At 37.0% G+C, this 27364-nt stretch overlaps 1 protein-coding gene across 5 annotated transcripts in view; it reads left to right on the forward strand.

Moving 5' to 3' along the window:
* Positions 1-27364, forward strand: part of CDH12 (cadherin 12) — a 996732-nt gene that overhangs the window by 730562 nt on the left and 238806 nt on the right. For 4 of the 5 annotated variants that reach the window (XM_032337714.1, XM_032337713.1, XM_032337715.1 and 1 more), the window contains one exon: positions 6310-6726. In XM_032337714.1, the coding sequence (XP_032193605.1) occupies positions 6496-6726 (231 nt within the window). In that variant the 5' untranslated portion in view covers positions 6310-6495. Of the gene's footprint in view, positions 1-240; positions 302-6309; positions 6727-27364 lie in introns of those variants that run through there. The other variant, XM_032337718.1, reaches the window with a different exon arrangement.

Here is a 27364-nt window from a genome sequence, read left to right on the forward strand (position 1 = left end):
TTCAAATTAAAAGACCATTTATTTAAAAGATGGGGTAGCAAGACTATAAATATTCTTTTTATTTTATTTTATTTTTTAACTTTGGGAAGTGCCCTTGAAAAATTACTTAATAGGCCACAGGAAAATCACTGTGAAAGTTATCCATGATGGGGTAGCCTCTGAGTGAGCCTCATAATATAGAATCTTTTGTAATAACTAACATATCTGTCAATCTAATAAAGATAGACCCTTTCATTGTCATTTATAGGAAATAGACCTTTTGTCAGGAGCTATGCTTAGAAGTACACACAGTCAAGATTAAGTAAGTAACGGTGGAAACCACAGCCTTTGGCTAGCTCTCCACTTTGGAGACACACTTAATGGGTATTTCACACACAAGTATCCCCTCCTTTGATATATGATCATTAAAAACAAAAAACAAAAATACAAACAAACAAAAAAACTCCTTTCAGCTAAAAGGAATGTTTGACTCCAGAGACTCATTTCAGGCTTGGAAAGTCTTTAGAAAGCCACTTTGGCTCTACAAAAGTTTAGGAATGATGGAAAAATATAAATTTTTAAAGGCTATGCCCGAAAATCGGTGTATGGTAGAGAACACACCCCTGGTGATGTCCTTCGTCACCAATATGTCTTCTTTAAGGCTCACTTGTTTCCACAGGGCACTGACACCTCAGCAGAAGTCTGCTATTCTTAGTGTTTTAACAACTCCATCAGTGCTGGGGCAAGTGGTCCCAGCTTGGTAGCTCAGCACAGTTTTTCCTTGAAATTTAGGTTTTGTTTCATGCCTGGGGGGAGTTGTTTCTCTTTCACTTAAGAACCGGAGTCCTTCAATCTCCTTGCATTTCTTTCGTTGTGATATAGCACTTTAAAAGCTCCCTGGCTGACAAATGTGGCCGCAGGCTGGGATCTGCTGGAAGCGGCATCAGGCATTGAAAATAATATCTGTTCGCCCAAGGACTGCGGTGTTATAGTGTCCTGGAATGGATTTTTAGGATTTCACCACAGTCGTGTGAGTTAGGAAGTAGCATACACACACACATTTTAACTGAATGATGAATTTTTAAAAATCCATGATTTCATCATGTATATGGACCACAGCCATGAGAATATTGTTGACTGTGTCCCCACAATTCAAATGCTACTTAGCAGATACTTAGTGTAGAACTATGCAATGAACGGATCTGTCTCATTCCAAAGTCCATCTTTCTTTTTGCCTATTTGATTAAGCTTTGATTAATTATACTGTAGCCAGAATGACCCCCAAATCTGGAGTTGTCAAGGAGGCCTCACAGGCTGTCTTCTCCTCTGGCTGGCTTGCATGCCCAGATCAGGCTAAGGACAAAGAAGCCTTCTCAGCTGGAATCCACCTTACCTTTCTCTCTGTAGGACACCTGCTTCGGGTCACCTGGCCTGTCTAGCACCTTGCTGGGCGGATTTGCTGAGCTGTCGTGCAGTTTCTTAATTCTCAGCCACCATCCAATTCTCTTACCATACTAAGTCTGCCAGTTTTTGCATCTTCCCTCCTGTCTCTGCCTAGAAATTGTCTCTTTTCACATCCTGGTGTGTGAATTCAGGGAGTCCCCAATCTCCTGTTTGAAAAGGGACTGAGTTGACCTGATAGCTTCAGTGCACTAACTTCACAGAAGCTCTAAAGGAGTCACAGTAAACTTGAGCTGGCCTAATATTGAGATAGCTGTTTAGCTTTGGAAAAAATAATTTGGAAGCCATCTCCGTAAGCTTATATTCCTTCTCTTGCTAGGATTTGAAACCCTTGATGCTTTCAACGATTTATGTAATCTATATGGGAGAGTATAGAATAGCATCTAAGAGGATGACCTCGGGAGTCAGGCTGCCCAGATTCAAACCTACCTGCCCGCTATGCGCTCATTTGTGGACCCCTGCTATCTTCCTTAAGTTCTCATTCTTCTATTTCATTTGTGATAGGGGCACAATAATAACACGTCCTTCACAGACGTGCAAAGGCACAGGCATCTGTAATATAAATTATTACTATTGTTATTAATAAAAATAAAGGGTTTGGGCAGCACAGGGGGTAAATGGCCAGGCTCATGCAGAGGGAAATCATGTAGGTCCTGTTAAGCTCATGTATATCATATTAAAAATCCTGGGGGCTTAAGTGGGTAGGAGAAGAATCAACGAAACAAGATGGGATTGGGAGGGAGACAAACCATAAGTGACTCTTAATCTTACAAAACAAACTGAGGGTTGCTGGGGGGAGGGGGGTTGGGGGAAGGGGGGGTGGGGTTATGGACATTGGGGAGGGTATGTGCTTTGGTGAGTGCTGATTCACAGACCTGTACCCCTGGGGATAAAAATACATGTATATAAAAAATAAAAAAAAAATTTTTAAAAATCCTATTTTCAAGATGAACTCTCTTAGCAACTTTCAAATATGCAACTTTATTGTTAACTATAGTCCCCATGCTGTACATTATATCTCCAGTGTGTAGTGAGAAGGCTCTACGGTGTTAATTACAGATTTTTCCACTACACTATGGTATGTGAATTTCTAAAAAGCTTTGTATTCTGTAGAATTTATATTAAAACAGCAGGATTCAGGGCACCTGGGTGTCTCAATCATTTAAGTGTCTGCTTTTGGCTCAGGTCATGATCCTGGGGTCTTGGGCTCTTGAACCCTGAATCATGGGGCTCCCTGCTCAGCCAGGAATCTGCTTCTCCCTCTGCCCTTCCCTAAGGCTCCTCCCCCTACTCATGGGTGCATGTTCCCTTTCACAAACAAATAAATAAAATCTTTAAAAAAAAAAAAAAAAAGCAGGCAGGATTCATGAGGAAAAAATAAGATTATGTGCAAATCTCCCAAACTTGTGAAGTCACTCCTCGCAATCATCACCCTCATGGAAATGTTAATAAAAAGAGACTACTAATAAGTAAGTTTCCCTGTATATATAACATTCCATTTTAGGGAGAAAGGAGAAAGTGATTTGATGATAGGGATAGAAGTAAGATTAAGCCTACTTTGAGAAAGAAAAAGGTGTGGGGCTGGACATAAAAGTGAGAAAACACACCATGATGAGATAGAATGTGTGTCCAAACAGCGTCAAAGGAAAGATAGAATGTGAACCTAAAGGAAATGGGGATTCTATTCCACACTGTCCTCCACGGCTGCAGTTAAATGCTGCATTATTATGATATTTTGTGTTTGGCCGTCATTTTTGGTGATGTGAGTCATTGAGGTGCTGAGGAATTATCTTGTGGAACAACACACTTTGCATGTTACAATCACACTCTTACTTATGAATCCCTCACAGCCAATCCCCTCACGTTGTAGACACACATTCTAGGGTATGAGGAGGGGAATGATGTCTACGGATTAGAATTTCTGAAAAATTACTCCAGTAGTGGATCAAATCTCAGAATTTGGACACCTTTGAGGCCAAACAGGAAAAGGTATCTGGAACAGGACTGGTGGCAGTGATGATGAATTTACCCAGATGTCCAATATTGAAAATCCCTACTCTACACTCAAAAGACACTTGCTTAAAGACACAGCCTTAGGTGTCAATGCTCTCTAAACCCATCTACTCGTGTTTATCTCCCCAGTCGTTCTGCATATGCCTAGACTAGGATTGCCATGAGTATGGGAAGAAGCATGGAAGAAATGGAAATGTTAACAAATTAAAACACTTTGGATGTTGGTGTTAGTGCTTCAGACTTGAGAACAGATGAAGAAAATACATGTACTTTGCCTACACAAGCTTATTGAAAATAGTGGCAAATATTCTCTGACCTCTTAAATGTATTGTCACATAGACATGATACATTCATGTAAGATATTTGGTTTTGAACATTAAGAGTAAATTATTTCATTGGAAACCACAGTTTGTGATTTAAACTCTTGTTTGAATCAGTGCTGCCTAATAAAAAATAATGCAAACCACAAATGTGAGCTGCATATATAATTTTAATTTTCTTTTTTTTTTTAAGATTTTATTTATTTATTTGAGAGAGAATGAGTGAGAGAGAGCATGAGAGAGGAGAAGGTCAGAGGGAGAAGCAGACTCCCCAAGGACCTGGTGCCTGATGTGGGACTCGGTCCTGTAAGTCTGGGATCATGACCTGAGCCGAAGGCAGTCGCTCAACCAACTGAGCCACCCAGGCACCCTATAATTTTAATTTTCTACTAAACACATTAAAAAAACAATAAGAAATAAGTGAAGTTAATTTTTATATTTATTCAATCTAATATATCCAAAATATTATCATGTCAACAAAAAATGAATATAGAAATTGAGAAATTCTTCCTTTTCTGGTATTAATTCTTTGAAATTTGGTATGTAAATTAAAAATCTCAAATTGCCACATTTCAACTAAATAGCCACATATGGCTAATTGTTACCATATGGGACAATATAGGTGTAAGTTAACTTGTTATGAGCATTATTTTGCCAGAATGAAAAGCTACAATTAAATATATGCCTACTTATGTTTTTGTCAGTATGTAACAATCTCATCCCTTCACACAATAGAAAAATATCACATCCTGTTTTCTTTCTTTTTAAGGGGAGTATTCTTATAGAATGCTTTCAAAGTATAACTTTTGGATATTCCCTATCTCATATCTTATTTCAAGCATCATTCCCACATTCAATGCTTACATTTTTACGTTTGTGAGGAATGTATTTTAATTTTTGTTATGTCGTATATGCCTGGAGGACCTCTGAACTGCATCGTAGCTGACAAGTTGACAAGAAGCCATGTTTCATAGATGTTTGATTAAACATATATTGATTTTGATGTTAGTTCTCTTGTTTTGGAAACATTATATATAAATTCTGGCCTCCAACACTTTTGGCTCTTGAAAAATTCCACTTGTAGGCTGTAGGCTTGGGACCCTGAGTGCCAAATGCACAAAACCAGGCTGGCTGGAGCCACATGCTGGCTGCTCGCAGAGCATAGGCTGTTCCTGTTCCTTTAGTTCTCAGTGCAATTGTCACCTAAAACTGGCTTTTGCTAACTTAAGTTTTGCCATCAGGATAGTCTGTCTGGGCTTATTTTATTTATTTATTTTTTTTTCCTTCACAGCATTGGTAAATTTGGTCACATTTATGTATTTGTTATTTACTCATTTTTTAAAAAAGATTTTACTTATTTATTTGACAGAAAGAGAAAGATTGAGCACAAGCAGTGGGGAGGGGCAGGGGCAGGGGCAGAGGAAGAAGCAGACTCCCCACTAAGCAAGCAGCCAGACCTGGGGCTTGATCCCAGGACCCTGTAATTATGAACTGAGCTGAAGGCAGCCACTTAACTGACTGAGCCACCCAGGGACCCCTGTATTTGTTTTTTAAATATATTTTCTGTTTCTGATTTAAGAGGGTCAAGGGTTGTGTATTATTTTCTTATCTACTGTATAATAAAGAATTTTGTAGATACTCAGTAAACCTTAGATAAGTGAAGAAAAAAAAAAAAAAGAATTTCTTGTTGTAAGGAAGAGTTCAAAGCTCATTTAACCTAAATGCAGAAAAGAGGTTGTCAGTCTGGTAGGGATTCAAGGTTGCTCTAAGCTGCATAACTTAGAAAAAATAATTCCCATGTATCCAGACTAGAGAAGCAATTCTTTTTAAGTTAAAGCTTATAAAGAGTTATAAAACCATCTGACATTTTACCAGTCATTTATGTTTCAGTAATGCCATTGGCTTACGTTTAGTAATTTATCTTGTTCTTTCCTGGATGGTCTGATTCTTTCTATTTTCTAATCTTAAGGAATTATTTTTTCCTTATTGTTTTCTTTTCTTTATTTTCTAAATGTGCAATTGTCCATGTTGGCCTATTTTGCTTCTTCCAGGAGCTATTTGGCAATGTCTGGAAAAGTTTTTGATTGTCACTATTGGGAGTAGGGGAGGATGCTACTGTCACTTTCTGAACAGAGGAGAGAAATGTGGCTTAAAGTCTAAAGCACAGAATAGGTCCCCAGTAACAACCATTCAACTCCAGATGTCAAGGGTGATATCGTGAAACCCTCCTCTAATCTAGTTCATGTTAAAAATAGTGATCTGTGTTGTATCCTTAAAATGATGATTACATTGGAAAAAATATTGCTTCTGTTTATGATATACCTTTTGCTTCATCATAGCGGAAGCTTTTTCCATTGTAACTAAAGTTAGTTCATCCAAGTTTACAGGGTGCATAGCAGTGACCAATTATCCCTAAAAGTTTTTTCCAGGCTTTCCTCTTTACGTCTTTAAACGTTGGCAGACACAATGAGAGTTTTGATGAGTATCATCATGTCATTCTGTTGATTTAATGTATCTTTGTTAATCTGTTTTATAGGTCCCTTTAGATGGGATGTAATACAACAGAAGCCTTTTCATCAAAAGGATTAATGCCTGCATTATCACTTCTGCAATAAAATAGAAAGTCAAGTGGTGGAGGCCACAAACACCTCAAACCTGGATTCCACAATTCTACATTAAGTGCTGGAGTTTTTATTACTTTGCTGTTGGAAAGCCTTTGCCAATGCTTACAAGGAACTGCTTATCCCTGCTTCTCTGGGTCCTGTTTGATGGAGGTCTCCTAACACCCCTTCAACCACAGCCACGACAGACTTTAGCCACAGAACCGACAGAAAATGTTATCCACCTGCCAGGGCGCCGGCCACATTTCCAACGAGTTAAACGGGGCTGGGTATGGAATCAATTTTTTGTGCTGGAGGAATACATGGGCTCCGAGCCTCAATATGTGGGAAAGGTAATGGCGTTTCTTTTGACAACCACTTGATAGCAAGGGGGATTATGCATTGTGTATTGTGTGTGGATGTTTTGCACAGGAGTTGAACAAACCAGTGACTTGAACACTGGGATTGAAATCCAAGAGACCTGGTTTCTCTTCCTGACTCAGTGGCCCGGGTAAGCTTTGGAATATCATTTAATCATTCTTTACCTCAATTCTCCCTGGTTATTTTAATGAAATTAATACATATATATATATATTTTTTTCCTAATTCTTTCTTTAATTTTAACATTCTTTGCTAAAGACAAAACGTTAAGATATTGAGTGTCATTAAACGTGGTGTTATAGCACATTATTGCTCACAGACATTCTGAAACTATTTACCCAGAAGAGACATGGGGGAAAAAAAAACCCAGGCGTAAATATTCTAAACTACTGTTGATATCCTTGAATGAGCAGGATGCCTTCCTTCCCCTGCCCCTCAAAAACATGACATACCATTTGAAATGTGGTTTGAAGTATGTGACGTGGCTTGTTATACTTTATAAATTATTCATTTATTACATGTTTTGCAAGCTCTTTATGAAGCTATGTATGGCCAAAGTAGTAAGTGTTGGAACCCAAGTACGTACACCTCAGTCTCTGACACAGCATGCCACTTTTAAATCTTACTGTAAATTCACAGAAATTTTGTTCCACAAAATAACTGACGGTGACTCTTCCTTTCAGCACATTTCTACTTTACTGCTATTTTCCTCACATAAGATTTTTGGCCCTCGCCTAGAATGGATATAATTTATCATTGCCACCAGTTTTTTTTTTTTTTTCTAGAAAAATGAGTATTTTGTTAGTTAACTGTCTTTAAATCTAAAAGATTTTGTCATGCTTTTAATAAAAACATATATGCTTGAAAACAAAACAAAGCAAAATAGAGCAGAACATATATGCTTGAAGAGAGTTTAGAATAAATCCAAAAACAGAAATGGAAAACTATAGTAGAAGTCCTAGGAAGCTGATCTAGAAGAGTGTCTCTATGGCACATTAATGTCCTCAGAGCTTTCTGGAAGCCTAAACTAATAAGAAATAGGATGAGTCTTATGATTCCAGTGGTAGGTAAAAGGAAGCAAATCCATCAAGATTTAAGTTATTTACACTATATTTTTTGAATGTACCTTTTAGAAATATATTTACAGAATACCGAATAATAGAGTGGAAAAGGTTTTCAAAAGAGCCTTTGTTGAAAATGAACAGACAGTCAGGGTTTCCCTGAGGTATATGGGGCCCCAGGCAAATATTTTCTGTGGGATATCTATCTCTATACAAAGTTGGAGTCATGCCAAGTCAGTCTTTGAGTGCCATTCTGGCAGTCTAATTTATAGTGATTTTGTAAAAATTACACAATGTCATTAGCACAGGCTATTTCCATGACAGACCACTTCTAGGAATCAGGATCTAGTCATGTGACCCTGAGACAACTCCATATGTGTTAGTCCTGGAACTCCACAGAGTATCTGATAAACCCCAAATTAAGTAGAAAGTCAGAGAGTGCCTTCGAGGGGACAAGTGGACACAAAGGCCCACGCAGTTCTAGTCAAGCCTGTGACACCCCACCCAGACGGCATTGCTGTCCATAAATAGACCTGGGAAAAAGAAGGGTCTCAGGAAATTTTGAAGAAAGCACTCCAAAACATAGAAGCTCCGACATTACTCTACATTGCTTTTGCTTATATGACTCCTCTATATGACCGTGAAATATAATCATCTTTATGGCGACATAATTTCATGTTCTGGAACACTTGTTTCTTATGAGTTAATGTAATATAAGGATCAAGTTTTGGAATCTAAGACAGATGGATAGGCAGCATAGCTCTGAAACTCTGCCTCATGGGTATTAATATTCTCAGCTCTGCTTATGATGGAAACTAGACATCATGTTGAGGTTCCTGGCAAGAGTATAATGAGATAGTATTCTCTCTGGTTTTGATTGAAGCAGATTCATAGCCTTTAGTTGCCTGAATCCGAAGTGAAAAGATTGTTGAAAAATTAATGAAACCGACTTTTATTCTATCTTAGAAAGAGTCGCATTTCACCTAGGAATTGCATATCCAAATTTTGTTTGATTCTCTGGAATCATATCTTTGTAATTGCTAATATAGTATAGAATCCATCCAATTCACTTCAAAGATGAATTAGCATTTTATACATAGACTTTAAAGGAGTAGATCTAAAATCTATTATTAAATGAAAACATTATTTTCAGTCACACATTTGTAAGCGTAACGAAAACCTGTGGCTCTCTCACAACGCATGTTCCTAATGCAAATGAAACAGTAGGAGCCACAGTTTCCTTTCCACATGGAAACTAAAGTTTAATTAAGTTTGTCGTGGTGAGTCAAGATGTGGGAATAGTAATATAACATCGGGACCAATTCAAGTCATTGTATGTATGTGTGCAAACATATATAAATATATTTATGCTTCTGTTTCTTTTTTAGAAAGGCATTGGGACAGTCCTCAGAAAAATAAAATATCATAAATAATGTAGAATTCTAGACTAAGCAGGAAGGCAAATGCAAAAGTGCCAAGCATAGTGGTGGTAGTGGATTGGTTAAATACATAGTAGATTAGTAAAATAAAACTGAACTTCCATAATTGAGCTTCAATTTAATCTTGGGTATTTTAGAGCATCAGCATCTAGGGGAAAAAATAATTTGTACAGTTCCTATTACTGAAAGTTCCACTTATTGAGAAGAAAAAAATCTATGTCCCTAGCTTCAAATCTAAAAGAATTTATACGTGTGGAAATGTAGAGTCAGGATCCTGAACAGCTTAGTGGACATTAGCATCAACAGCTGTTCTATCTAAAAGGAGCAGATGTTAATGTTGACATTCCTTCAAGAAAGACCACACTGTGGTGTTGCTTCTAGGGAATATTACTTTACTTTATATACAAATAATCCTAAGAGCTTCCAGAGGTAAAGCCAGTAATTTCCTCAAATAGACATTTTGGATTTTCAACAATACTTGGATAAATGTACGTGCATAGTAACACAGAAATTAATTTGATCAGCACAAATTTTACAGGTGCTATCAATTGCTCCCAGTTCCCTCTAAAACAGAAACAAAACGAAACAAAAGTCCACCTCTTATTATTTTTTAAAATATTTTATTTATGTATTTGACAGAGAGAAAGATCACAAGTAGGCAGAGGCAGGCAGAGAGAGAGAGGGAAGCAGGTTCCCTGCTGAGCAGAGAACCTGATGCGGGACTCAATCTCAGAACCCTGAGATCACAGCCTGAGCCTAAGGCAGACGCTTAACCACTGAGCCATCCAAAAGTCCACCTATTATTAAACATACACACACACACACACACACACACACACACACACACACACTGCGTACACAAACACATACTCACAGAGTAAGCTGGATACTTGCACCAACATGTATAACTGGGAGCCTATATCTGTGTAGTAGTACTTTATATCATAGCCTCAAAGCTATGTATTAAGAAAATGCTGCCCAGTTATCCATAAAGAATAATTTAGGAAATTGAGTTGTCATTTCAGATGATCTCTGTTAGCATTAATTCTTACATTTAAATTGTTTAAAATGGCAAAAAGATTAAAAATGGAAACATACATAAACCCTAAATTCTGGAGGCATTAAGAATGCATTACAATTTGAAAAAGTGTTAAGCCTGGTAGGGATCAATCTAATTATGAAGGTCGCTAGATTATAATTGTAATCAGTAAGCTTTACTTAGTGCTTACCTTGGGCACTGTTTTAATTGCTTTACATTTATAAAATTATGTAATCCTCAAAACAACATATGAAGAAGATTTCTAGTAGCCCCATTTCACATATCAGAAAACTGAGACACAGAAGAGTCAGGTAACTGTCCCAGGGCTCCACGGACAGTAAACACTGAAACTAGGATTTTAAGTAAGGAAGTGTAGCTCCATTGCACCAGAAAACACCACAGATTGTTATCTTCTAAGGATATTAAGAGCTAATAATAATTTCAGTATTCTGTTGAAAGTACTATAGTGGAGATCCTATTGGGGTGGTGGAGCCAAAGGCAAGTCTATGATTATGTCCAGAAGATGGAGGAGTTTAAGAAAGCCTTCACAGATGAGGGAGCATCTGAGATGCGTCTTGAAGGATGACTCCATTTTTTCAGAAGAGAGAGTCTGAGGGAAAGTTTTATAAGCACTGAGGCTTGAAAATTCTACATGAGGCTTAGATAACCATATTTCAATATAGTCAGAGAACATGAAGCCAGCTGTTTCATGTAGGTAAATACAGAAAATGTCAGGTTCAATTCTAATATCAAGGTTATATTTATTTATTTGTTTGTTTGTTTATACATTGGGGTATAGTTGACACATAACATTGTATTAGTTTCAGGTGTACAACATAATGATTCAATATTTGTATACATTGCAAGATCATCACTGCAATAAACCTAGTTAATATCTGTTGTCATTTATCATTACAAAATTTTTTCTTGTAGTTAGGACTTTTAAGATTTACTGTCTTAGGGGCATCTTGGTGGCTCAGTCGGTTAAGTGTCTGACTCTTAAGAGTCATGATCTCAGGGTCCTAGGATCAAGCCCCTCACTGGGAAGACCAGAGAGATTCTCTCTCTCTCTTTTCCTTTCCTTCTGCTCCTCTTCATGCTCACACACTCTCTCTCCTAAAGTAAGTAAATTAAAAAATATATATATTTACACTCTTAGCAACTATCAAATAGTCAACAAAATATTATTAACTATAGCCTTGTGTGGTATATTATAGTTTTGTTTGTTCTTAAAGGTCTCATGATCCACAAAGATGTCTTGACTGAGAATTCACATGGACAGAGTTGCAGTTGTAAAATGAGCCCTAAAAGTGCCACTTGAAAGACCCACTGGAGGTGGGGGGACCGACATGGAGACAGGGAGAGCATAAAGGTGAAGGTTACAGTAGGTCTGACCAGGAAGTAATGAAGAGAATGGGATATTAGAATTGAACATTTGAAAGATGGACATATTTTGAAATATTTCAAGATCTGTCAGTCATGGGAATAGAAAGGATGAGACAAGACCTTAACGGATAATTGCATGCAGAGAATGAAATAGTGGGAGAAGTAAAATAAGTGACTCAGATTTCTGACTTTGTTTTCCTAATATCCAGTATAGAACTGGCATTAGAGTAAGAGACAAAATGATCGCTGTTAGACATGGTACATCCACAGTTACTTTTATTTTATTTTTTTAAAACTTACTTATTTTAGAGAGAGACAGTAGGGAGAGAAGAGAAAAAGAGGAAGAGAGAGAAAGAGAGAAAGTCTTCAAGACGACTCCCCGCTGAGCACAGAGCCTGGTGCAGGGCTCACCACCAAGGTCCTGCAACCATGACCTGAGCCAAAATCAAGAGCTCGTCACTTAACCAACTGAGCCACCCTGGCAGCCCTCCTTAGGTGTACCCAGGTGAAGTATCTCACAGATATTTAGATATGTTAATCTGGAGTTCGCAAAAGAAGCCTGTGATAGAGATACAGGTATAGAGTAAGTGGTATACAGGTGGTAGTCAAAATCACACAAATAGGTAACACTCTCGGAAAAACTGCAGAGAAGGTATGTGAACCTTGACTTTTTTTTTTTTTTTAATTTTTTAAATTTATTTTCAGCGTAACAGTATTCATGGGTTTTTGCACCACACCCAGTGCTCCATGCAATCCGTGCCCTCCCCAATATCCACCACCTGGTACCCCCAACCTCCCACCCCCACCCCTTCAAACCCCTCAGATTATTTTTCAGAGTTCATAGTCTCTCACTGAACCTTGACTTTTAACGGAAGAGCAAGTGAAGAAGAATTACGTAGATCTATATAATAAAAAGCAAAACACAAACATTAAAATAGTGCAATGGAAAATAAACTGAAAGTTTTGAGAATAAGAAATGACAAACAAGGGTTGAAATTCACAGGTCAGTTAAATAATGACTGTAAAAGCCCCTTCTCATTTTGTCAGTGAGCCAGAGGTGACCTTTGTCAAAATGGTTTAAATGATTTTCTTTAGACCTTAAAGAAAAAGTAAGGAATGGGTACAGCCAATAGATTTCAAAAACAGATTGATCTATGCCTTATTTATATGCCTGGCTTGATCTGATTGGCATTCTATTAGGGTTCTCCAAATAAACAAAACCAACAGGATGTGTGTGTGTGTGTGTGTGTGTGTGTGTGTGTGTGTGTATACATATGCCTATATATGCATATGTATTTATGGAGAAACAAAGAGAGAGATAATTTTATTTTAAGGAATTGATTTCCCATGATTGTGGAGATTCAAGTCCAAAATCTGCAAGATAGGCTTGCAAGAAGGCAACTCAGGGAAGAGTTGCAGATAAAAAGTCAAGACAATGGCGATAGAATTTCTTTTCTTATTTTGAAATTATATGTAGAGCTCGGTTTTGGAGTAGTAAAATAAAGAACAACAAGAAAAAAACAAGAAGAGATAGCATGATGGCTTATTAAAATAGATTTAATTGCATTGCAAAAATAATTTGTCTATCCAGAATTTCTCCTAAACTAATAGAATCTTAAGAAAAAATAAGCTAACAGAAAACTAAGATGATATTTTGATTCATGTATATAATCCTTTGCACCCAATAAAAAGATAAATTATATCATAAAGTTATACTAAGGAGTTTCAAAGATGTTTCCTTGGCTCAACGTTCTATCTATTCTCTATTTGACTCATGAGTCAGGTAGTTTTACTTATTTATTTATTTAGCTAGTTAGTTGTGTGGGTATTTTTGAGAAGGCTATTTTCATGTGCAATTTACTCCTAAAATTTGAGCTTTTGATATCAGAGTAATTCTTTTTCAGTTGAGAGTCAATGCTCATATCATCAACCCAACCTTTATGCAAAACTGAATGCTTCCTCTTGACTCCTGCCTCACTTACATGCCTGAGAAACTTGCAGTGTATTCAAGTACTCTAAGTCAAGATCGTGTTTCCAATCCATTCTGCTGTCAAATGGCCTAACCTTGATGCTAATCAAAGCATCATTAGCTACCTGCTCTTTCTGTAGCAGAAGGAGCCATTCTCACTTTTTCTAAAAGCCTTTTTAGGTAAAACCTGATTATTTTATTGCACACCTTGATTCTTATACATATCTCTAGTGTCATAGTTTTTCTCAAAAGAAGACGCTGTGTTTAAAATAGTCATCTTAGATATGATTAGATAGCAATACCTTTAAAAGGAAAATTGACATGGAACCGGAACGAATAACACTGTGTACTAAAGCTCTTATCAAACAGTTAATGCCTGCTGTAAGTTCTTCTCTCTCCTTTACAATTTATTTCTTGCTTCTAGCATACTAGTTGCTCATAATAGCTGTGCCATAAAGGTTTAATGTGTTTACTTTAATTGAATTGGCAGGACCTTGAATGAAATTCAACTATCTTTAAATCAATATGTGAATCCTAAAAAACAGCATTTCAAAAATAGCGTGGACAGCATGAAGATTTGATAATCACTTACCGGGTTTTTTCTTCTTTTTTATTTTTCTCCTTCTCTCCTTCCTCTTCCTCCTGTTGCCATCTTTCCACCCTCCCTCTAATTATTTTTCCACCATTCTGTCTCTTCTAACCATTTCTTTGTATTATATGTGACTGTAGCCCAATATAGTTACTTAAAAGCTAGGGTAAAGAGTTGGGAGGCTTTGATTCTAATTCCAGCTCTTTAAACAATGACACACATGAAACTACTTAAGCACAGGTGTGTCCACTCATATGACTAATAATGTAGCGTGATATATCACATACCCAGATTTTATTTTCATCATCTTAAATGCATTTGTTCCAAACTTCACAATACAGTTCATTGTATGTGCATGTATGCATATGTGCACATACGTTTAGACATTTTTTTCCCTGTAAAATACTAGTTGGATTCTTTGGGAAACAGTTCTCTCTCTATAGTTAACATTGATGAACCCCTAGAAATTGCATATTATATCAAGTGGTAAGACCTAGGATCCAATGCAATGATTGGGGAAGTACCTGGAAAGGCCACCATATGAACGGATAACAGAAAAATAGGGACTACAGAGTGATCTGAATAATAAAGATTTTGAATTTAATGTTCTCTACTTCTAACAACATTGACTTTGTGAATATACGTCACAGTTATGCCATTCAAACATGCGCTTGAAATATAAATGGATTATTTTGGTACACTTTTAGCATAATCTATATGTATATAAGGATCCTTCCTGTTTAACTCTAAAAAGAGAGAAACCACTTTCATAAAAAGTACCATCTGTATATATTTCATTGTTCATGAGGCACCACATAGTCCATGTCTACTGACATTTAGTCAATAGGAATAACATATGAAATTACTCTGATAAAAGCATATCTTTTCTACTCCTGCTTTTCCCATAGAGATTGCATAAAGGGGATTTTCTATAGAGCTTGTATCAGTGTAACACTTTAGAGTAGATGTTTAATGCCTAGTCACACCTATTAAAGCATGTTGTTGCTTCTTATTGTTGTTGTTTTATGGCAACCTTCAAGGACTGTTAGTCTTGGCGCTCCTGGGTGGCTCAGTAGGTTAGGTGTCTGCCTTTGGCTCAGGTCATGATCCCAGGGTCCTGGGATTGAGTCCTGCTTTGGGCTTCTTGCTCAGGGAGGAGCCTGTTCCTCCCTCGGTCTGCTGTTCCCCCTGCTTCTGCTTTCTTTCTCTCTCTCTCTCTCTCTCTGATAAATAAATAAATAAATAAATAAATAAATAAAATCTTAAAAAAAAAAAGGAAGAGAAGAAAAGACAAGAACTGTTAGCCTCTATCAGTTTCATGGATGTTAGAAGACTTGAGATGACTGCTCAGAGAAAAGGGACATTAATGCTCCCAGCACAGCAAGCAGCATGAACGTCTGCATATTTGACTCAGTTCCCACTGCCCGATGTGCTGTATGGACAAAAGAGACCCAGATGGATGCCAGCACTTTTCATGGGTTGCATTTATTGAGAAGAAGCCTGATAATACCAGCCGTTTGTTTAGGAGGGAGACGTTACCTATGTTTTAGTGGGTAGGAAGCATGCCTGACCTTTACTTTGGAAGAAGACACTATCTCATCTTTTCAAAGTTATTTGTTATATATACATTCTTGAAAATATAGTCTTGGAGAAAGGTCATTTAGTGCTTTCTGGGCAAGACCTGAAGGGCTGTGAGAGATGAGGAAGAATTGTCTCCCAGTGCTTTTAGTACATTGCCTTACTAAACAGACACCTTGTGATGTGGTGACAAAGTTAAAAACAATTTAAAATACTTCAGCAAGTGAACTGAACTGCTTTTCCAGTAGTCAAACGATGACTCCTTCTCTTTCTCCCTCTCTTTTTTTAAGCAACTTAAAAAATTTTTAAAAAAACATTTCTCTCAGAGCATGTATTCTTTTCATTCTGAATCTAGACTTAGAACTATAAATAAAAAGGAGGTTGGACCTCAAGTTTAACTCGGGCTCTTAGTGATGTTAATCTCACAAATTAACTATCTTCTCAGTAAGTATAACCTTTTCAGTATACCTACGTATTTTTCTTATCCAGGTGATAGGAGATAGCTTATTTTTCAGCCATTGGTATAAATAATTGTTTGGGAGATAGCCTCATAATTATACTGATGGTCTCACTCTTTGATTACAATGTCTGAATGACTTTTTTTTTATCACAAACAGTGATTTATTGTGATAAAAAGTGGAGAGTTATATAGAATTAAATTTCTCTTTATTTGACAAAGTATTCAGTGTTACTGAATTTCGAAATGACCAGAGAGTTATAGGATGTTATGGTATTTTAGGCCATTTATTATAGAGGATTTCAGATTGTAATTCATAATGTTGTTTTAAAAGTGCTGGGCTTTAAAAGAGGACAATGGTATTTTCAGATGGTATATAAAAGACTCTAAATATAACTTTTTGCTGAGTAAACTTAGACACTAAACAAGGAATTGGTAGTATGGAAAGATGGAATTACAGTTGTATTGACCATGTCAGCTACTGTTTTAACTTTTGAGGTCATCCCCAAAGGACCAGTAATGTCACTTTAAAAAGCAAAATCAATCAATAATAACAATAATAATAAATTAATACACAAGGAAAAGTGTACTTTGAAAATAAACGACAATAAGACATGATTCAAAACCAACCCTCCAGTAATTATTTTGTCTTGATTAAAATATTTTCAGCATCAAAGAGAGAAATATTTAAACTATTTTTATTATCCATTACATGATTATAATCAAAAAAAAAAAAACAAAAACTTAAATTTCTGTGCCCAACATGGGGCTTGAACTCACAACTCCGAGATCAAGAGTCTCATGCTCTAGAGACTGAACTAGTTAGGCACCTCCCAGAATCACAACTGTCTACAAATGAGAACACTGAATGTTTCCCTTAAAGCTGCAGTGGCCTTCATGTAGTACCCCTGTATTCACTTAACTGGAAACACACAGTATTTGTGCAAGCTTTCGGGTGTCCAGCATAGTAATTTTATGTAAATGTTTAAACTGCATTTCATGGAAAAAATCTAGGTTTCATATTTTAGAAGGCCAATGTTTAAATTCAAAGTTTAGAAGGATTAGTTATGATATACATTTTTATCAATATGTGCAATCATGCGCTCATTAATTTGTCAGGAATATTTCTGGTTTTTGCCGCCACTGATTAAATTGTTCCGTAACATACAATCTTTGATTAAGTATCAAACTTTAGTTATTATATGGGATATGGAATATATTTAAGAAATAATTATCTAATTTTTATTATTCAGTCTGTTTTGAATGATAGTCTTATTTATATTTCCAAGGTGATGCTTTTATTAATATCTATGAATACATACTACTAAGTGAAATTTTTTGGATCAAACAATAATCAAGAGTAGTTATTAAATTAATAATTATGTGACTGAGTAGGGAAATATCCCAGTTCAATCAAGTAAAATAATTGCTTACAGAAAAATAATTATGAATGCTCTCAAAACACGATGCTTCCTGGGTGAGAATTTTGAAGAACAAAGAAAATATAGATAATGGATAAAAGCTGGGATTGTGAGAATTTTAGGATGAGTAAAATGTGAGCTTGGACAGAGTGAATATTGTCAGGAGTGAAAATTACAGGTTTCCATAGACTCCCCTTAAGTACCAGGTTTCAAAAATCCAGACCTACAAAATCCAGTGATTCTTACTTGCTGTTTTGAGATTATAAGAAAACAAGTCTTCATGTGCCAATGGACTGGGATGTCCAGTCCTTTTCGTGCGATTGCACACGTCATGAGTCGGTAGCCCGTGCGGCTGTTTCTGCAGGGAGTGATAGACAGGCTGCGGCAATGTCTTCGTCCCAGGATGACCTGGCCTTGCAAAGCAGGTCTCTGCGGACTCTCTAAGGCCGGGGTTTCTCCTCGTGGTGCAAAGCAATAATCCACTTGAGTTTAGGGTTATGCCTGATGTCAGAGTAAAATTATTAGTAGCACCCATTTTTACTTTCAAAAGTGTTCTTGTTGGGTGACAAATTACATGGCTACCTTACTGTGTGTATCATTTAGAAAACTGCCTGGGCCTCAAAGGCTATGACCACACGGTTATGGCTCTATTAAATCACACACGTACACTCAGCTATTTTGCCCGGGGCATGCCCACTGCAGTTGATTGGCAGAGTGTCTAGAATCAGCCACATTCTAGGCCTAAAATAACATCATTCTCCCTCGGTCCACTATTGGTTTGGACACAGAATTTTCCTGATCATTATGATGATTTTTCTCTTAGGGGTACCTTTATTCTTATGACCATTTGGCGTTAGTCAAGGACTCTTCATACCTTGAACTTACTTAATCATGTTAATAGCCTCTACGTTACTGCCAGAAAATTATTGTGTTTTTTTTTCTCTTTTATGAACTTTCAGATGAAATAAGTAACTAGAAGAAAATTTCAATCTAACTTTAACAATCAGTATTGGCTAAGACTTAGGCAGACCTTGCCGAACCAAAATGTCTTGTTAGAAAATTCTGCCTGTCCATCAGTGGTGAAGTTCTATACTGCATATTTGCATAACTGAAGTACACATTCTATTTGTTCTTTGTAGAACTAAGAAAAGGTTTGTCCTAAAGGCAAATCCTAGTTTTCTTTTGGGAAAACAGAAAATTAAAAAGAAAAAAAAAAAAAAGCAGAAAACTAGGAAGTTTCTAGTTAGAATTTTCTAGCTTAAAGTACATAAAAGTCAAAACTCTGCCAGATACCTACTAATATTATGGTGGGAGTTAATTTAACTATAAGTTTGCAGGTTTCTCCAGTTCTAAGAATTATCTCCAACTCTTACAGAATTTGAGTAAATGAAGTTGGAATAAGCGATAATGGAATGGAGATGGCAATTCTAGAAAAGTTTCTTGAAGGAGTAGGATTTCAGGTGTTTCGTGCAAGTGATCTATATTATAGCTTTGAGGTAAAGTACAAAGGAAGACTAAATAGTGTCCTTGAACAAGGTGGACAGTTTCTGCAAAAACTACATTATGAGAGATGAGCATGACCAAATAAAGGACAAGAATTTTTAAAATGACGAGTATAAGTCCTCCAAGTTCTAGTCCAGTATGATTACCCTGACACTCTTGGAAACTACTCTAGCTTCTGAAAAATGGCACAAGGTAATTTTCAATAGCAGTGGAAGATTGTTCTTAGCAGCTGTAAAATAATAATTTTGGTGTGAAAGAGATAGGGACTGGAGCGCCTTGCTGGTACAGTTGGTCGAGTGACTCACAGTTGGTTTTAGCTTCACTTGTGATCCCATGGTCTCGGGACTGAGTCTCACGTGAGGCTCCGCGTTTCAGCACAAAATTGGCTTAAGAGTCTCTCTCCCTTTCCCTCTGCCTCTCCCACTCATGCTCTATCTAAAACTAAATAAATCTTTAAAGAAAAAAGAGAGATATAAAGACAAAGGCATTGGAGACTATGGCTTTTGTTCTGGCTTAGGAATAATAAGAATGGGAAACAGTTGAGAACTCGTGAGGTAAGGGGTAATAGAGTAAATATAGGAAGAGAGATATGATATTAAAAGTTTCATTCATCATTTAAAATTTTCTGATTTCTGTGTCAAAGTGTTTTGGAATTATTCATCATTAATTCTCTCCATACACCCAAGAGGGGACTACTGTTGTTTTCTGTATGTTGAGGAAAAGAAAGTAGAAGTGAAGTTCAGTCATCTGTCATGGGTAACTTACAACATTGGAGAGCTGAGGTCCAAAAGTAAGTCTCCCTGACTATGAAGCCAGAGTAGGAGTCACTATGGTAGAGGGGAGGGGTGCCTGCCCATTAAGCATTTGACTTTTGACAGTGCTTAAAATGCTTTCTGACACATAAAGCATGTTAACAGAGTTAAGCAAGCTCCCAAATGAAACAGGCTGTTGGTAAAAAGCTCTAGGAAGGCACGTAGCATCACACAGACTATTCATTCTCATGATGTCACTTTCAAGGAGATAAAAAGATGCTGTTGAATGGGCTATAACTTAAGACATATGTTAATTCAGTCCCTGAAGAAGGACATCACAATTACTCAATTATTGGATAAAGAACATCCAAGGGAGTTTATATTTCAGTGGAAATGAAGAGCTTTGGAGCAAGGCTTATAAGGCCCCACTCCTTTTTTTCTAGTTGAATCAGAAATGCAGAGTGGTATTTCCCATATACTTCTTCATTTATCCGGGATGATTTTTTTTTTTCTTAAGAAGATTCTCATATTTCTTAAACAAAACTGGAACAGTAAACTGAAAATATGATCACTAAATAAACAAATGTATTAGAGATAAAACCTTTTTCAAATATGCAAGTATAAAACATTTTGCTACATAAATTGTAGATGATATATATATACAGTGATATATTTCTAAGAAGTTTTGAGCTCTGTTTTCAGTGGTTCCCTGGTTGGAACTTATGCTGTTAATATGTTGTTATTTTATTTTATTTTTTTATTTTGCTTATTTATGTGATAGAGTATTTAAAATCTCATTCTCACACTCCAACAAATTCAAGATAAACTTAAAAAGTGTATTAAATATTTATTAAAGATTCCACAAAGGTTGACAAAGAAAGAGATGTGGAAAACACCAAACATATATACCATTTGTCAAAACAATTTAAAATACAATTTATTGGTTGTTAAAGAAAAACAAATCATGCAAATCAAAACAAAATCAGTAAAATTTGTAATTTTCCTGTCTGCCGGCAAGCAAAAATTTCACCTCAATGTCTGTACACACACACACCAAAATGTCAAAATTAAATTTCAGGTCTGCTCCTCTCTACAACTGATTATGTGCCTTTGTGAATGGAAGGGAGGCCGGAGGGAGGCAGGGTGGGCTGTCATAGATGAACGCTTCCCAAGAAAATATTCACAAACACTGGCTGAAAGCAGAAGATAATCACACATAGTTTTCAGTTGCCAGTTATGTTTATTGAAGTGAAACCAATGAATTATAAAATAAACAACAAGACCCCCATCCCTTCATTGTTGTGAGGATTTGTGAGAATGATGTAGCAGAAACATACTTTAAGTCAGATGATGGGAGATGAGGAAAATCAAAGAAAAATAAAATTTAATAGATGGCATTGTTGATTTTTACTTGTGCTTTGCTTGGGCAGAGCGAAGTACTGAGGACGCTTCACGCATCACTTCCTTGACTCCTCACAAGATTTTTAACCACAGGGTTATGAAGTGTGTGAAGCTGTGACCTACGTGTTTAAATCCCAGGGCAGAATTGCAGTTAAAAGAAAATATTTGATGTGATAAGAGGAATTTCATAGTATTCAAATCCTTTACTTTCTGTTCTTGGAGACAATGAGCAAAACACATAAGCCCCCAAAGTAATATTTTTTAAAGTCTTACAAGTTTCTCTCTCGAATCATCTACGCGCTTCTCCCAGAATATCTCTTTTCAAACCACACCCTTCCCAATCTCTGAGAAATGTTTTCCAACTCTTGTTCTTTCCCACTATTTCCTTTTACCCTCTTTTGTCTGATTAGGCATCACAAATGCTCAAGAATTTTTTTTTTTTTCCCTACTTCAGGGTCAAACATAAAGACCAAAGGAGGAGAAATGAATGAAGTGATCCAGACCTCCATCATATTTGGAGGGTAATAGCGGAAAAGATTAGTAGCTCTTTTACTGTAATAATTTATGCCTTGTCACTTGGGTATTATTATTACAAAGATGACACAATAACACTGAGAGAAATGCTGTAGGGTAGCCACGGGATGCTGCTCTCGTAAGTGGAGTAAAGTAGCGAGGGATAAGCCCCCTGCCTTTTTGAAATGTCTTCCCAACTGTATATTCTTTATAGCATACTATGTATAGTGATATTGGATAATTATAGAATAAAAATACTGTGTTTCATTAAAAATGGAACTCGATCCTTTTTTGTTCGTTTGTTTTTTTAAGGGATTTTTGCTTAGAATCTAGCTAAGTTTTTCCCAGACTTGACTTTGTCACAGTCAAGAAAAACGGTAACTACAGACTTAATTATTAAGTGTAGCCCGTGTGAGAAGCTCAGAGTTAGAGTTCAAATAATACCAAGAGTGGAGCAGTGGGAGGGACCCTCTTCATGTGGATCCATCTTCAGGAAGAGGCACTCATATCTGTGGTAGCTGTCAGATTTATTTGCTCTCTTCTTTACCTAAAGCGGGAGTCATGTACGGCTTATCATGATTATGTGGAGTAACTGTTACAATAATAAGGAAAGCAGTCTTTCTGATTCCTGCCTGGCAGAACATGAGTAGCACTTGGGTTAGGATATGGGGGTAATGGGGGTATATGTGTGTGTGTGTGTGTATTTTTTTTTACAGAGAGAGAGAGAATGAGAGAGCAAGAGAAGGGGGAGGGTCCGAGGATATATATATATCCTGGGACTCCAGGATCATGACCTAACCTGAAGGCAGTCGCTTAACCAACTGAGCCACCCAGGTGCCCTGGGCATCTACATTTTTAACATTCTTAACAAGAAACCCTTATGAATCAGATTTAGATATCAACGATAATTGCACTTTGAGAAACTTTGCCATAGAGTTCAATAAGAACAGTGGTGATAAAATTGTCTCTTACGTGTTAATTTTAAGATCAGTGCACATGGGGCAGATTGCGGATCTCGCAATATTTGTTGGTTTTGTGGTTGAACTCTCAACAGGGAATTTTAGTTTCCAAATTGTCAGCTTTTTCAGAAATTCTCCACGGGAAACAAAGTATTGAGAACAGACTGTAATTTCCTCAGTTGCTCATAATGTACTACGGAGAAGAGTTTGTAATTGTCACAGTAATCCAATACCAACTTAATTCCAGGTGTGTGCAGCTTAAAAGGGTGATAATTGGATAGCAGATGAACTGATATAGTAAGTAGAAAATGTGCATAATGTTTGTTGAGGAGTGTTTAACTGCTGAGATGTACAATAGAAAGTTTAACTGAATCTTTCTATTTTTTTTCTAAAGATTGTATTTATTTATTTGACAGAGAGAGAGATCACAAGTAGGCAGACAGACAGGCAGAGAGAAAGGGGGAAGCCGGCTCCCTGCTGAGCAGAGGACCTGATGTGGAACTTGATCCTAGGACCTTGAGACCATGACCTGAGCTGAAGGCAGAGGGTTAACCCTCTGAGCCACCCAGGTGCCCCTGAACCTTTCTATTAGAAAATCGCAATACCATTAGTCAGTAAATTGCTAAATTTGTGTAATTTAAGCAAATATGCGTCAACCTGTACTGCCTGTCAGGTTGTGTGTTAGACATTGGACATACATAAGGAGTTCACACTCAAACATATTTGAAATTATATAAGCACAATACAAAATGTGGAACATTATTATATGCATCTAAGTTATAAATGTGAGCCGTTATAGAAATGAGTGGTTAATTCCAGTACAGTGGTGAGGTGGATAAGGGAGTTGGAAAGGTAGGTTAGGAGGGAGAAGTTGTAGAAAACCCAGGGTAGCTTTATATAGTAGGCAATAACTGATTTTAATTTTTGGTAATAGAAATTCAGTATATATGTATGTATGTATCTATTTCCATTTATTTATTTATTTATTTAAATATTTAATTTATTTATTCATTTGACACAGAGAGAGCAAGCACAAGTAGAGGGAGCAGCAGTTAGAGGCAGAGGGAGAAGTAGGCTTCCCTCTCAATAAAGAGATCGATCCCAGGACCCAGGGATCATGACCTGGGCCAAAGGCAGATGCTTAACAACTGAGCCACCCAGGTACCTTGGAACTCAGTATTTAAATCAACCCGTGAGGGAGCTGAACTTGGGCAAGGAAGAAGGAGGAGGACTCAGAATTACTACTGGGTGACATGATTTGGTGTGTAGTGGTGTAATGACATAAAGCTCAACTGATAGAAATAATTTTTAAAAAATCGTTTTGCAGGAGTTCCTAAATTCTGGCACCCCGACTTGTGTAGGTAATAGATATGGGCCACTCATCCTCAGCATATGTATATATCAACTCCAGCATATGTATGTATCAATACCAGCCAGGGATATTTAATTCATAAATTTACTAAACCAACCCAAGAATTTGTTGACAATGATTGAATCCATACTCTGCCATGAGAATCATATGCAAATTACTGTAGAGTTAATTCAAGCACAAGTAGAAGCAACAAACTATAAATTGTATACTTCATGATGTATAACTCATAAATAATGGAAATTATTTTAGTTTCTGTTTAGAATATTAATAGATTTATCTTTCTCCTAGATATGCAGATTTTCATTGTTGCATAGACGACTGGTACCACAGTTCTGTGCTGGGCTGACACTTAATTTTTTCACGGTCCTTACTGTTATTTGCAGAATGTTCTTACAGTTCTGCCTGAAAGGGGTTCTGAAATTTTTTCAAAACTTTCTCTAAAGGCTTTTTATTTTGTTTGTTTTTTATGCTCTGCAAAATTTGGGCTAGCTCTTTGCCATGTTAACCTAAATGCTTCATACAGTAATATGCACGTACTTTCTCTCTCTCCTTCATTTTGCTCTTATAGCTCTCTTCTGTTTCTTCCTGTCTCTCTTTCTCTATCTCTCCCTCCCTCCCTTTTTTCTTCTTTCTTTCTCTCCCTTCCTTCAACTTCTTCAGCTCCGTGTCTTAGGCATTCAATGTTTTCTCTCTGGCTTTGTTATTTTCTCTAATCAATAGATTACTCCTTTACCAAGAAAAAAATATGACTAGATTTTATTTTATTTTATTTTTTAAAATTATTTATTTATTTATTTGACATAGCAAAAGCAGTAGAGGGAGAGGAAGAAGCGGACTCCCTGCTGAGCAGGGAGCCTGATATCAGACTCAGTCCCAAGACCCCAGGATCATGACCTGAGCCAAAGGCAGACACTTAACCAACTGAGCCACCCAGGTACCTATGACTAGATTTTTATTTTTATTTTTTAAGACTTTATTTATTTATTTGACAGACAGAGATCACAAATAGGCAGAGAGACAGGCAGAGAGGAAGAAGCAGGCTCCCTGCTGAGCAGAGAGCTGGATGCGGGGCTGGGTCCCAGGACCCCGGGATCATGACCCAAGCCAAAGGCAGAGGCTTTAACCCACTGAGCCACTCAGGCACCCCCCATGACTAGATTTTAAACTAAAAACACATTTCCCACACAGTGGCACCATTATAATTTTCATATGCATTAGTACATTTTAGTGTCAAATACCCAGAATGTAACTCAGATCCCTCCCAAATGAGAAATTTATTGTGTTTAGAGCCTAAACTATAAAGAATATACTAGCATCGTCAGTAATCTCTTGACTTCTTTTAGAGTCTTCACCTCTGCCTTTCTTGGTTTTGTTCTGTTTTGTTTTGTTTTTATATTATATGACTTCATTCTGTTAGATCTTATATCTCTACAAATTGAAAAGAATAAACACAGTCGGTTTATCATCTATTTATTTTTACAGCCTTATGATGAAAGAGGAAAGAGATGCCTTCCTTGCCAGATCTAGGTTCTTGGTCATGCCTGATGCATGGCCAATGTGTGACCAGGGGGAATGGGGTGCAATAACTTATCTAGCCTGTGGCATTTGATTAACCCCCAAAACAAGGGTGTCCTAGCTAACAACAACCCTCCCAAGAAGGATATTTATAGAGAGAGGCAAATCTGAAATCTCTCGGAGGAAGGGGATGATAGTGATGAACTCTAAAACAAAGTAACTCTTATATGACACAACATTTTTTAACACACTGGTTAGAGCTCGGAGGCATTCAGTGTGGCTACTTCGTACACATTCATCCTGTCATCAGTAAAAAGAGAAAATGCTAGGATATTGAGTTGTTAAAATATGAATGAGAGCATGAGAATAATTTTAGATACGTTGGGTTGGAGATGATGACCCATGGGAAGAACAATGTGTTAACTGGACTTTGGAGTTCGGTGAGACTTGGAGATATGCATTTGGTTATCAGCAGCACAGAGGGGGCAGTTAAAAACTGGAGTGGATAAAAACATCTGCAAATGGCAGAAATTCAGCTTCAAACCTCTTATGCCCAACTGGGTTTTTGGCACAAAGATGTAAGTGTCTGGTGTTTAGCTGGGATGAAGAGCGTAAGGACTCAGCTTGCAAACTTTCATTGATACTCACAGGCACTGTATAGACATCCAGACTTGGGTCAGGTGGCTGAAATGTTGGGCCCCATTGAGCAGAAAGATCTGTGGACTGTGCCTCAGTAGTGTATATTTTCAGGATTTAGGTTTAAGGTTGTTGCGGGAGATGCCAGCTGAAAGTTAAGAAGGGGCTTCAGGGAGCAGCTGTTCCTAAAGAGACTCACACGTCATCTCTTCCTTGCTTTGGCATCTGAGCAGGTGAGATTTCAACATTTAGCCAAGCACCTTCTTGAATAAGCATGAGAAAAATGAGACGTTCTCCACCTTTTGGAAGATATTTCCAAGATGAAAGCACTTTTCTACCTCCAAAAGTAAAAGAGACAGTAAAAGACAGTGAACCATAAGGAAGAATTTTCTTTGAATGCACATGATTTTGTAAATCAGATCTAGTGTGAGCCTGTGTCACAGTATGGTGGTTAGTATCTTTCAAACATGTGCCGCTGCACCAATGCCCTTTTCATACACATTTTAGCTTTCGATTCTTTAGGGTAACACAGCCGCACGACAGATTAGACAAAAACAAAAACAAGCAAACAAAAAAAAAAAAAAAAAGAAGCAAAGAAAGTTAAATGACCTCCCCCAGTTTATAAAGCTAGTAACTATCAGTCTAGAGGAGGGGAAGAATCTTTGGATTTTGGTTTCAGAGCTCTTTCCACTTTATCAGAACTGCTTCCTTGCTTGCTTACTTTGGATGAACTATTGCTAAATTGCCATGAAGATGTAAAATAAACCTTTTTGACTAAGTAGATCATGTACTTATCTATAAAACTTATCAAACCATTCAAATGACCATTCATTTTTACAATTGTCCAATCTGTTGGTTTGACTATCAATGCAGTCAGTATGGCTATACTGTTTGAACAAGAAAATGGCCAATCATTTTGGTTTTTTTTTTTTTTTTTTTTTTTTTTAAATAATTTGAGTTTATTCCAGATATGCAACAATGTGTTATAATAGAAAAATGTTATTCACAATGCATATGAAC

Source organism: Mustela erminea, chromosome 3 (assembly GCF_009829155.1).
Source record: "Mustela erminea isolate mMusErm1 chromosome 3, mMusErm1.Pri, whole genome shotgun sequence".
Taxonomy (NCBI): Eukaryota; Metazoa; Chordata; class Mammalia; order Carnivora; family Mustelidae; genus Mustela; species Mustela erminea.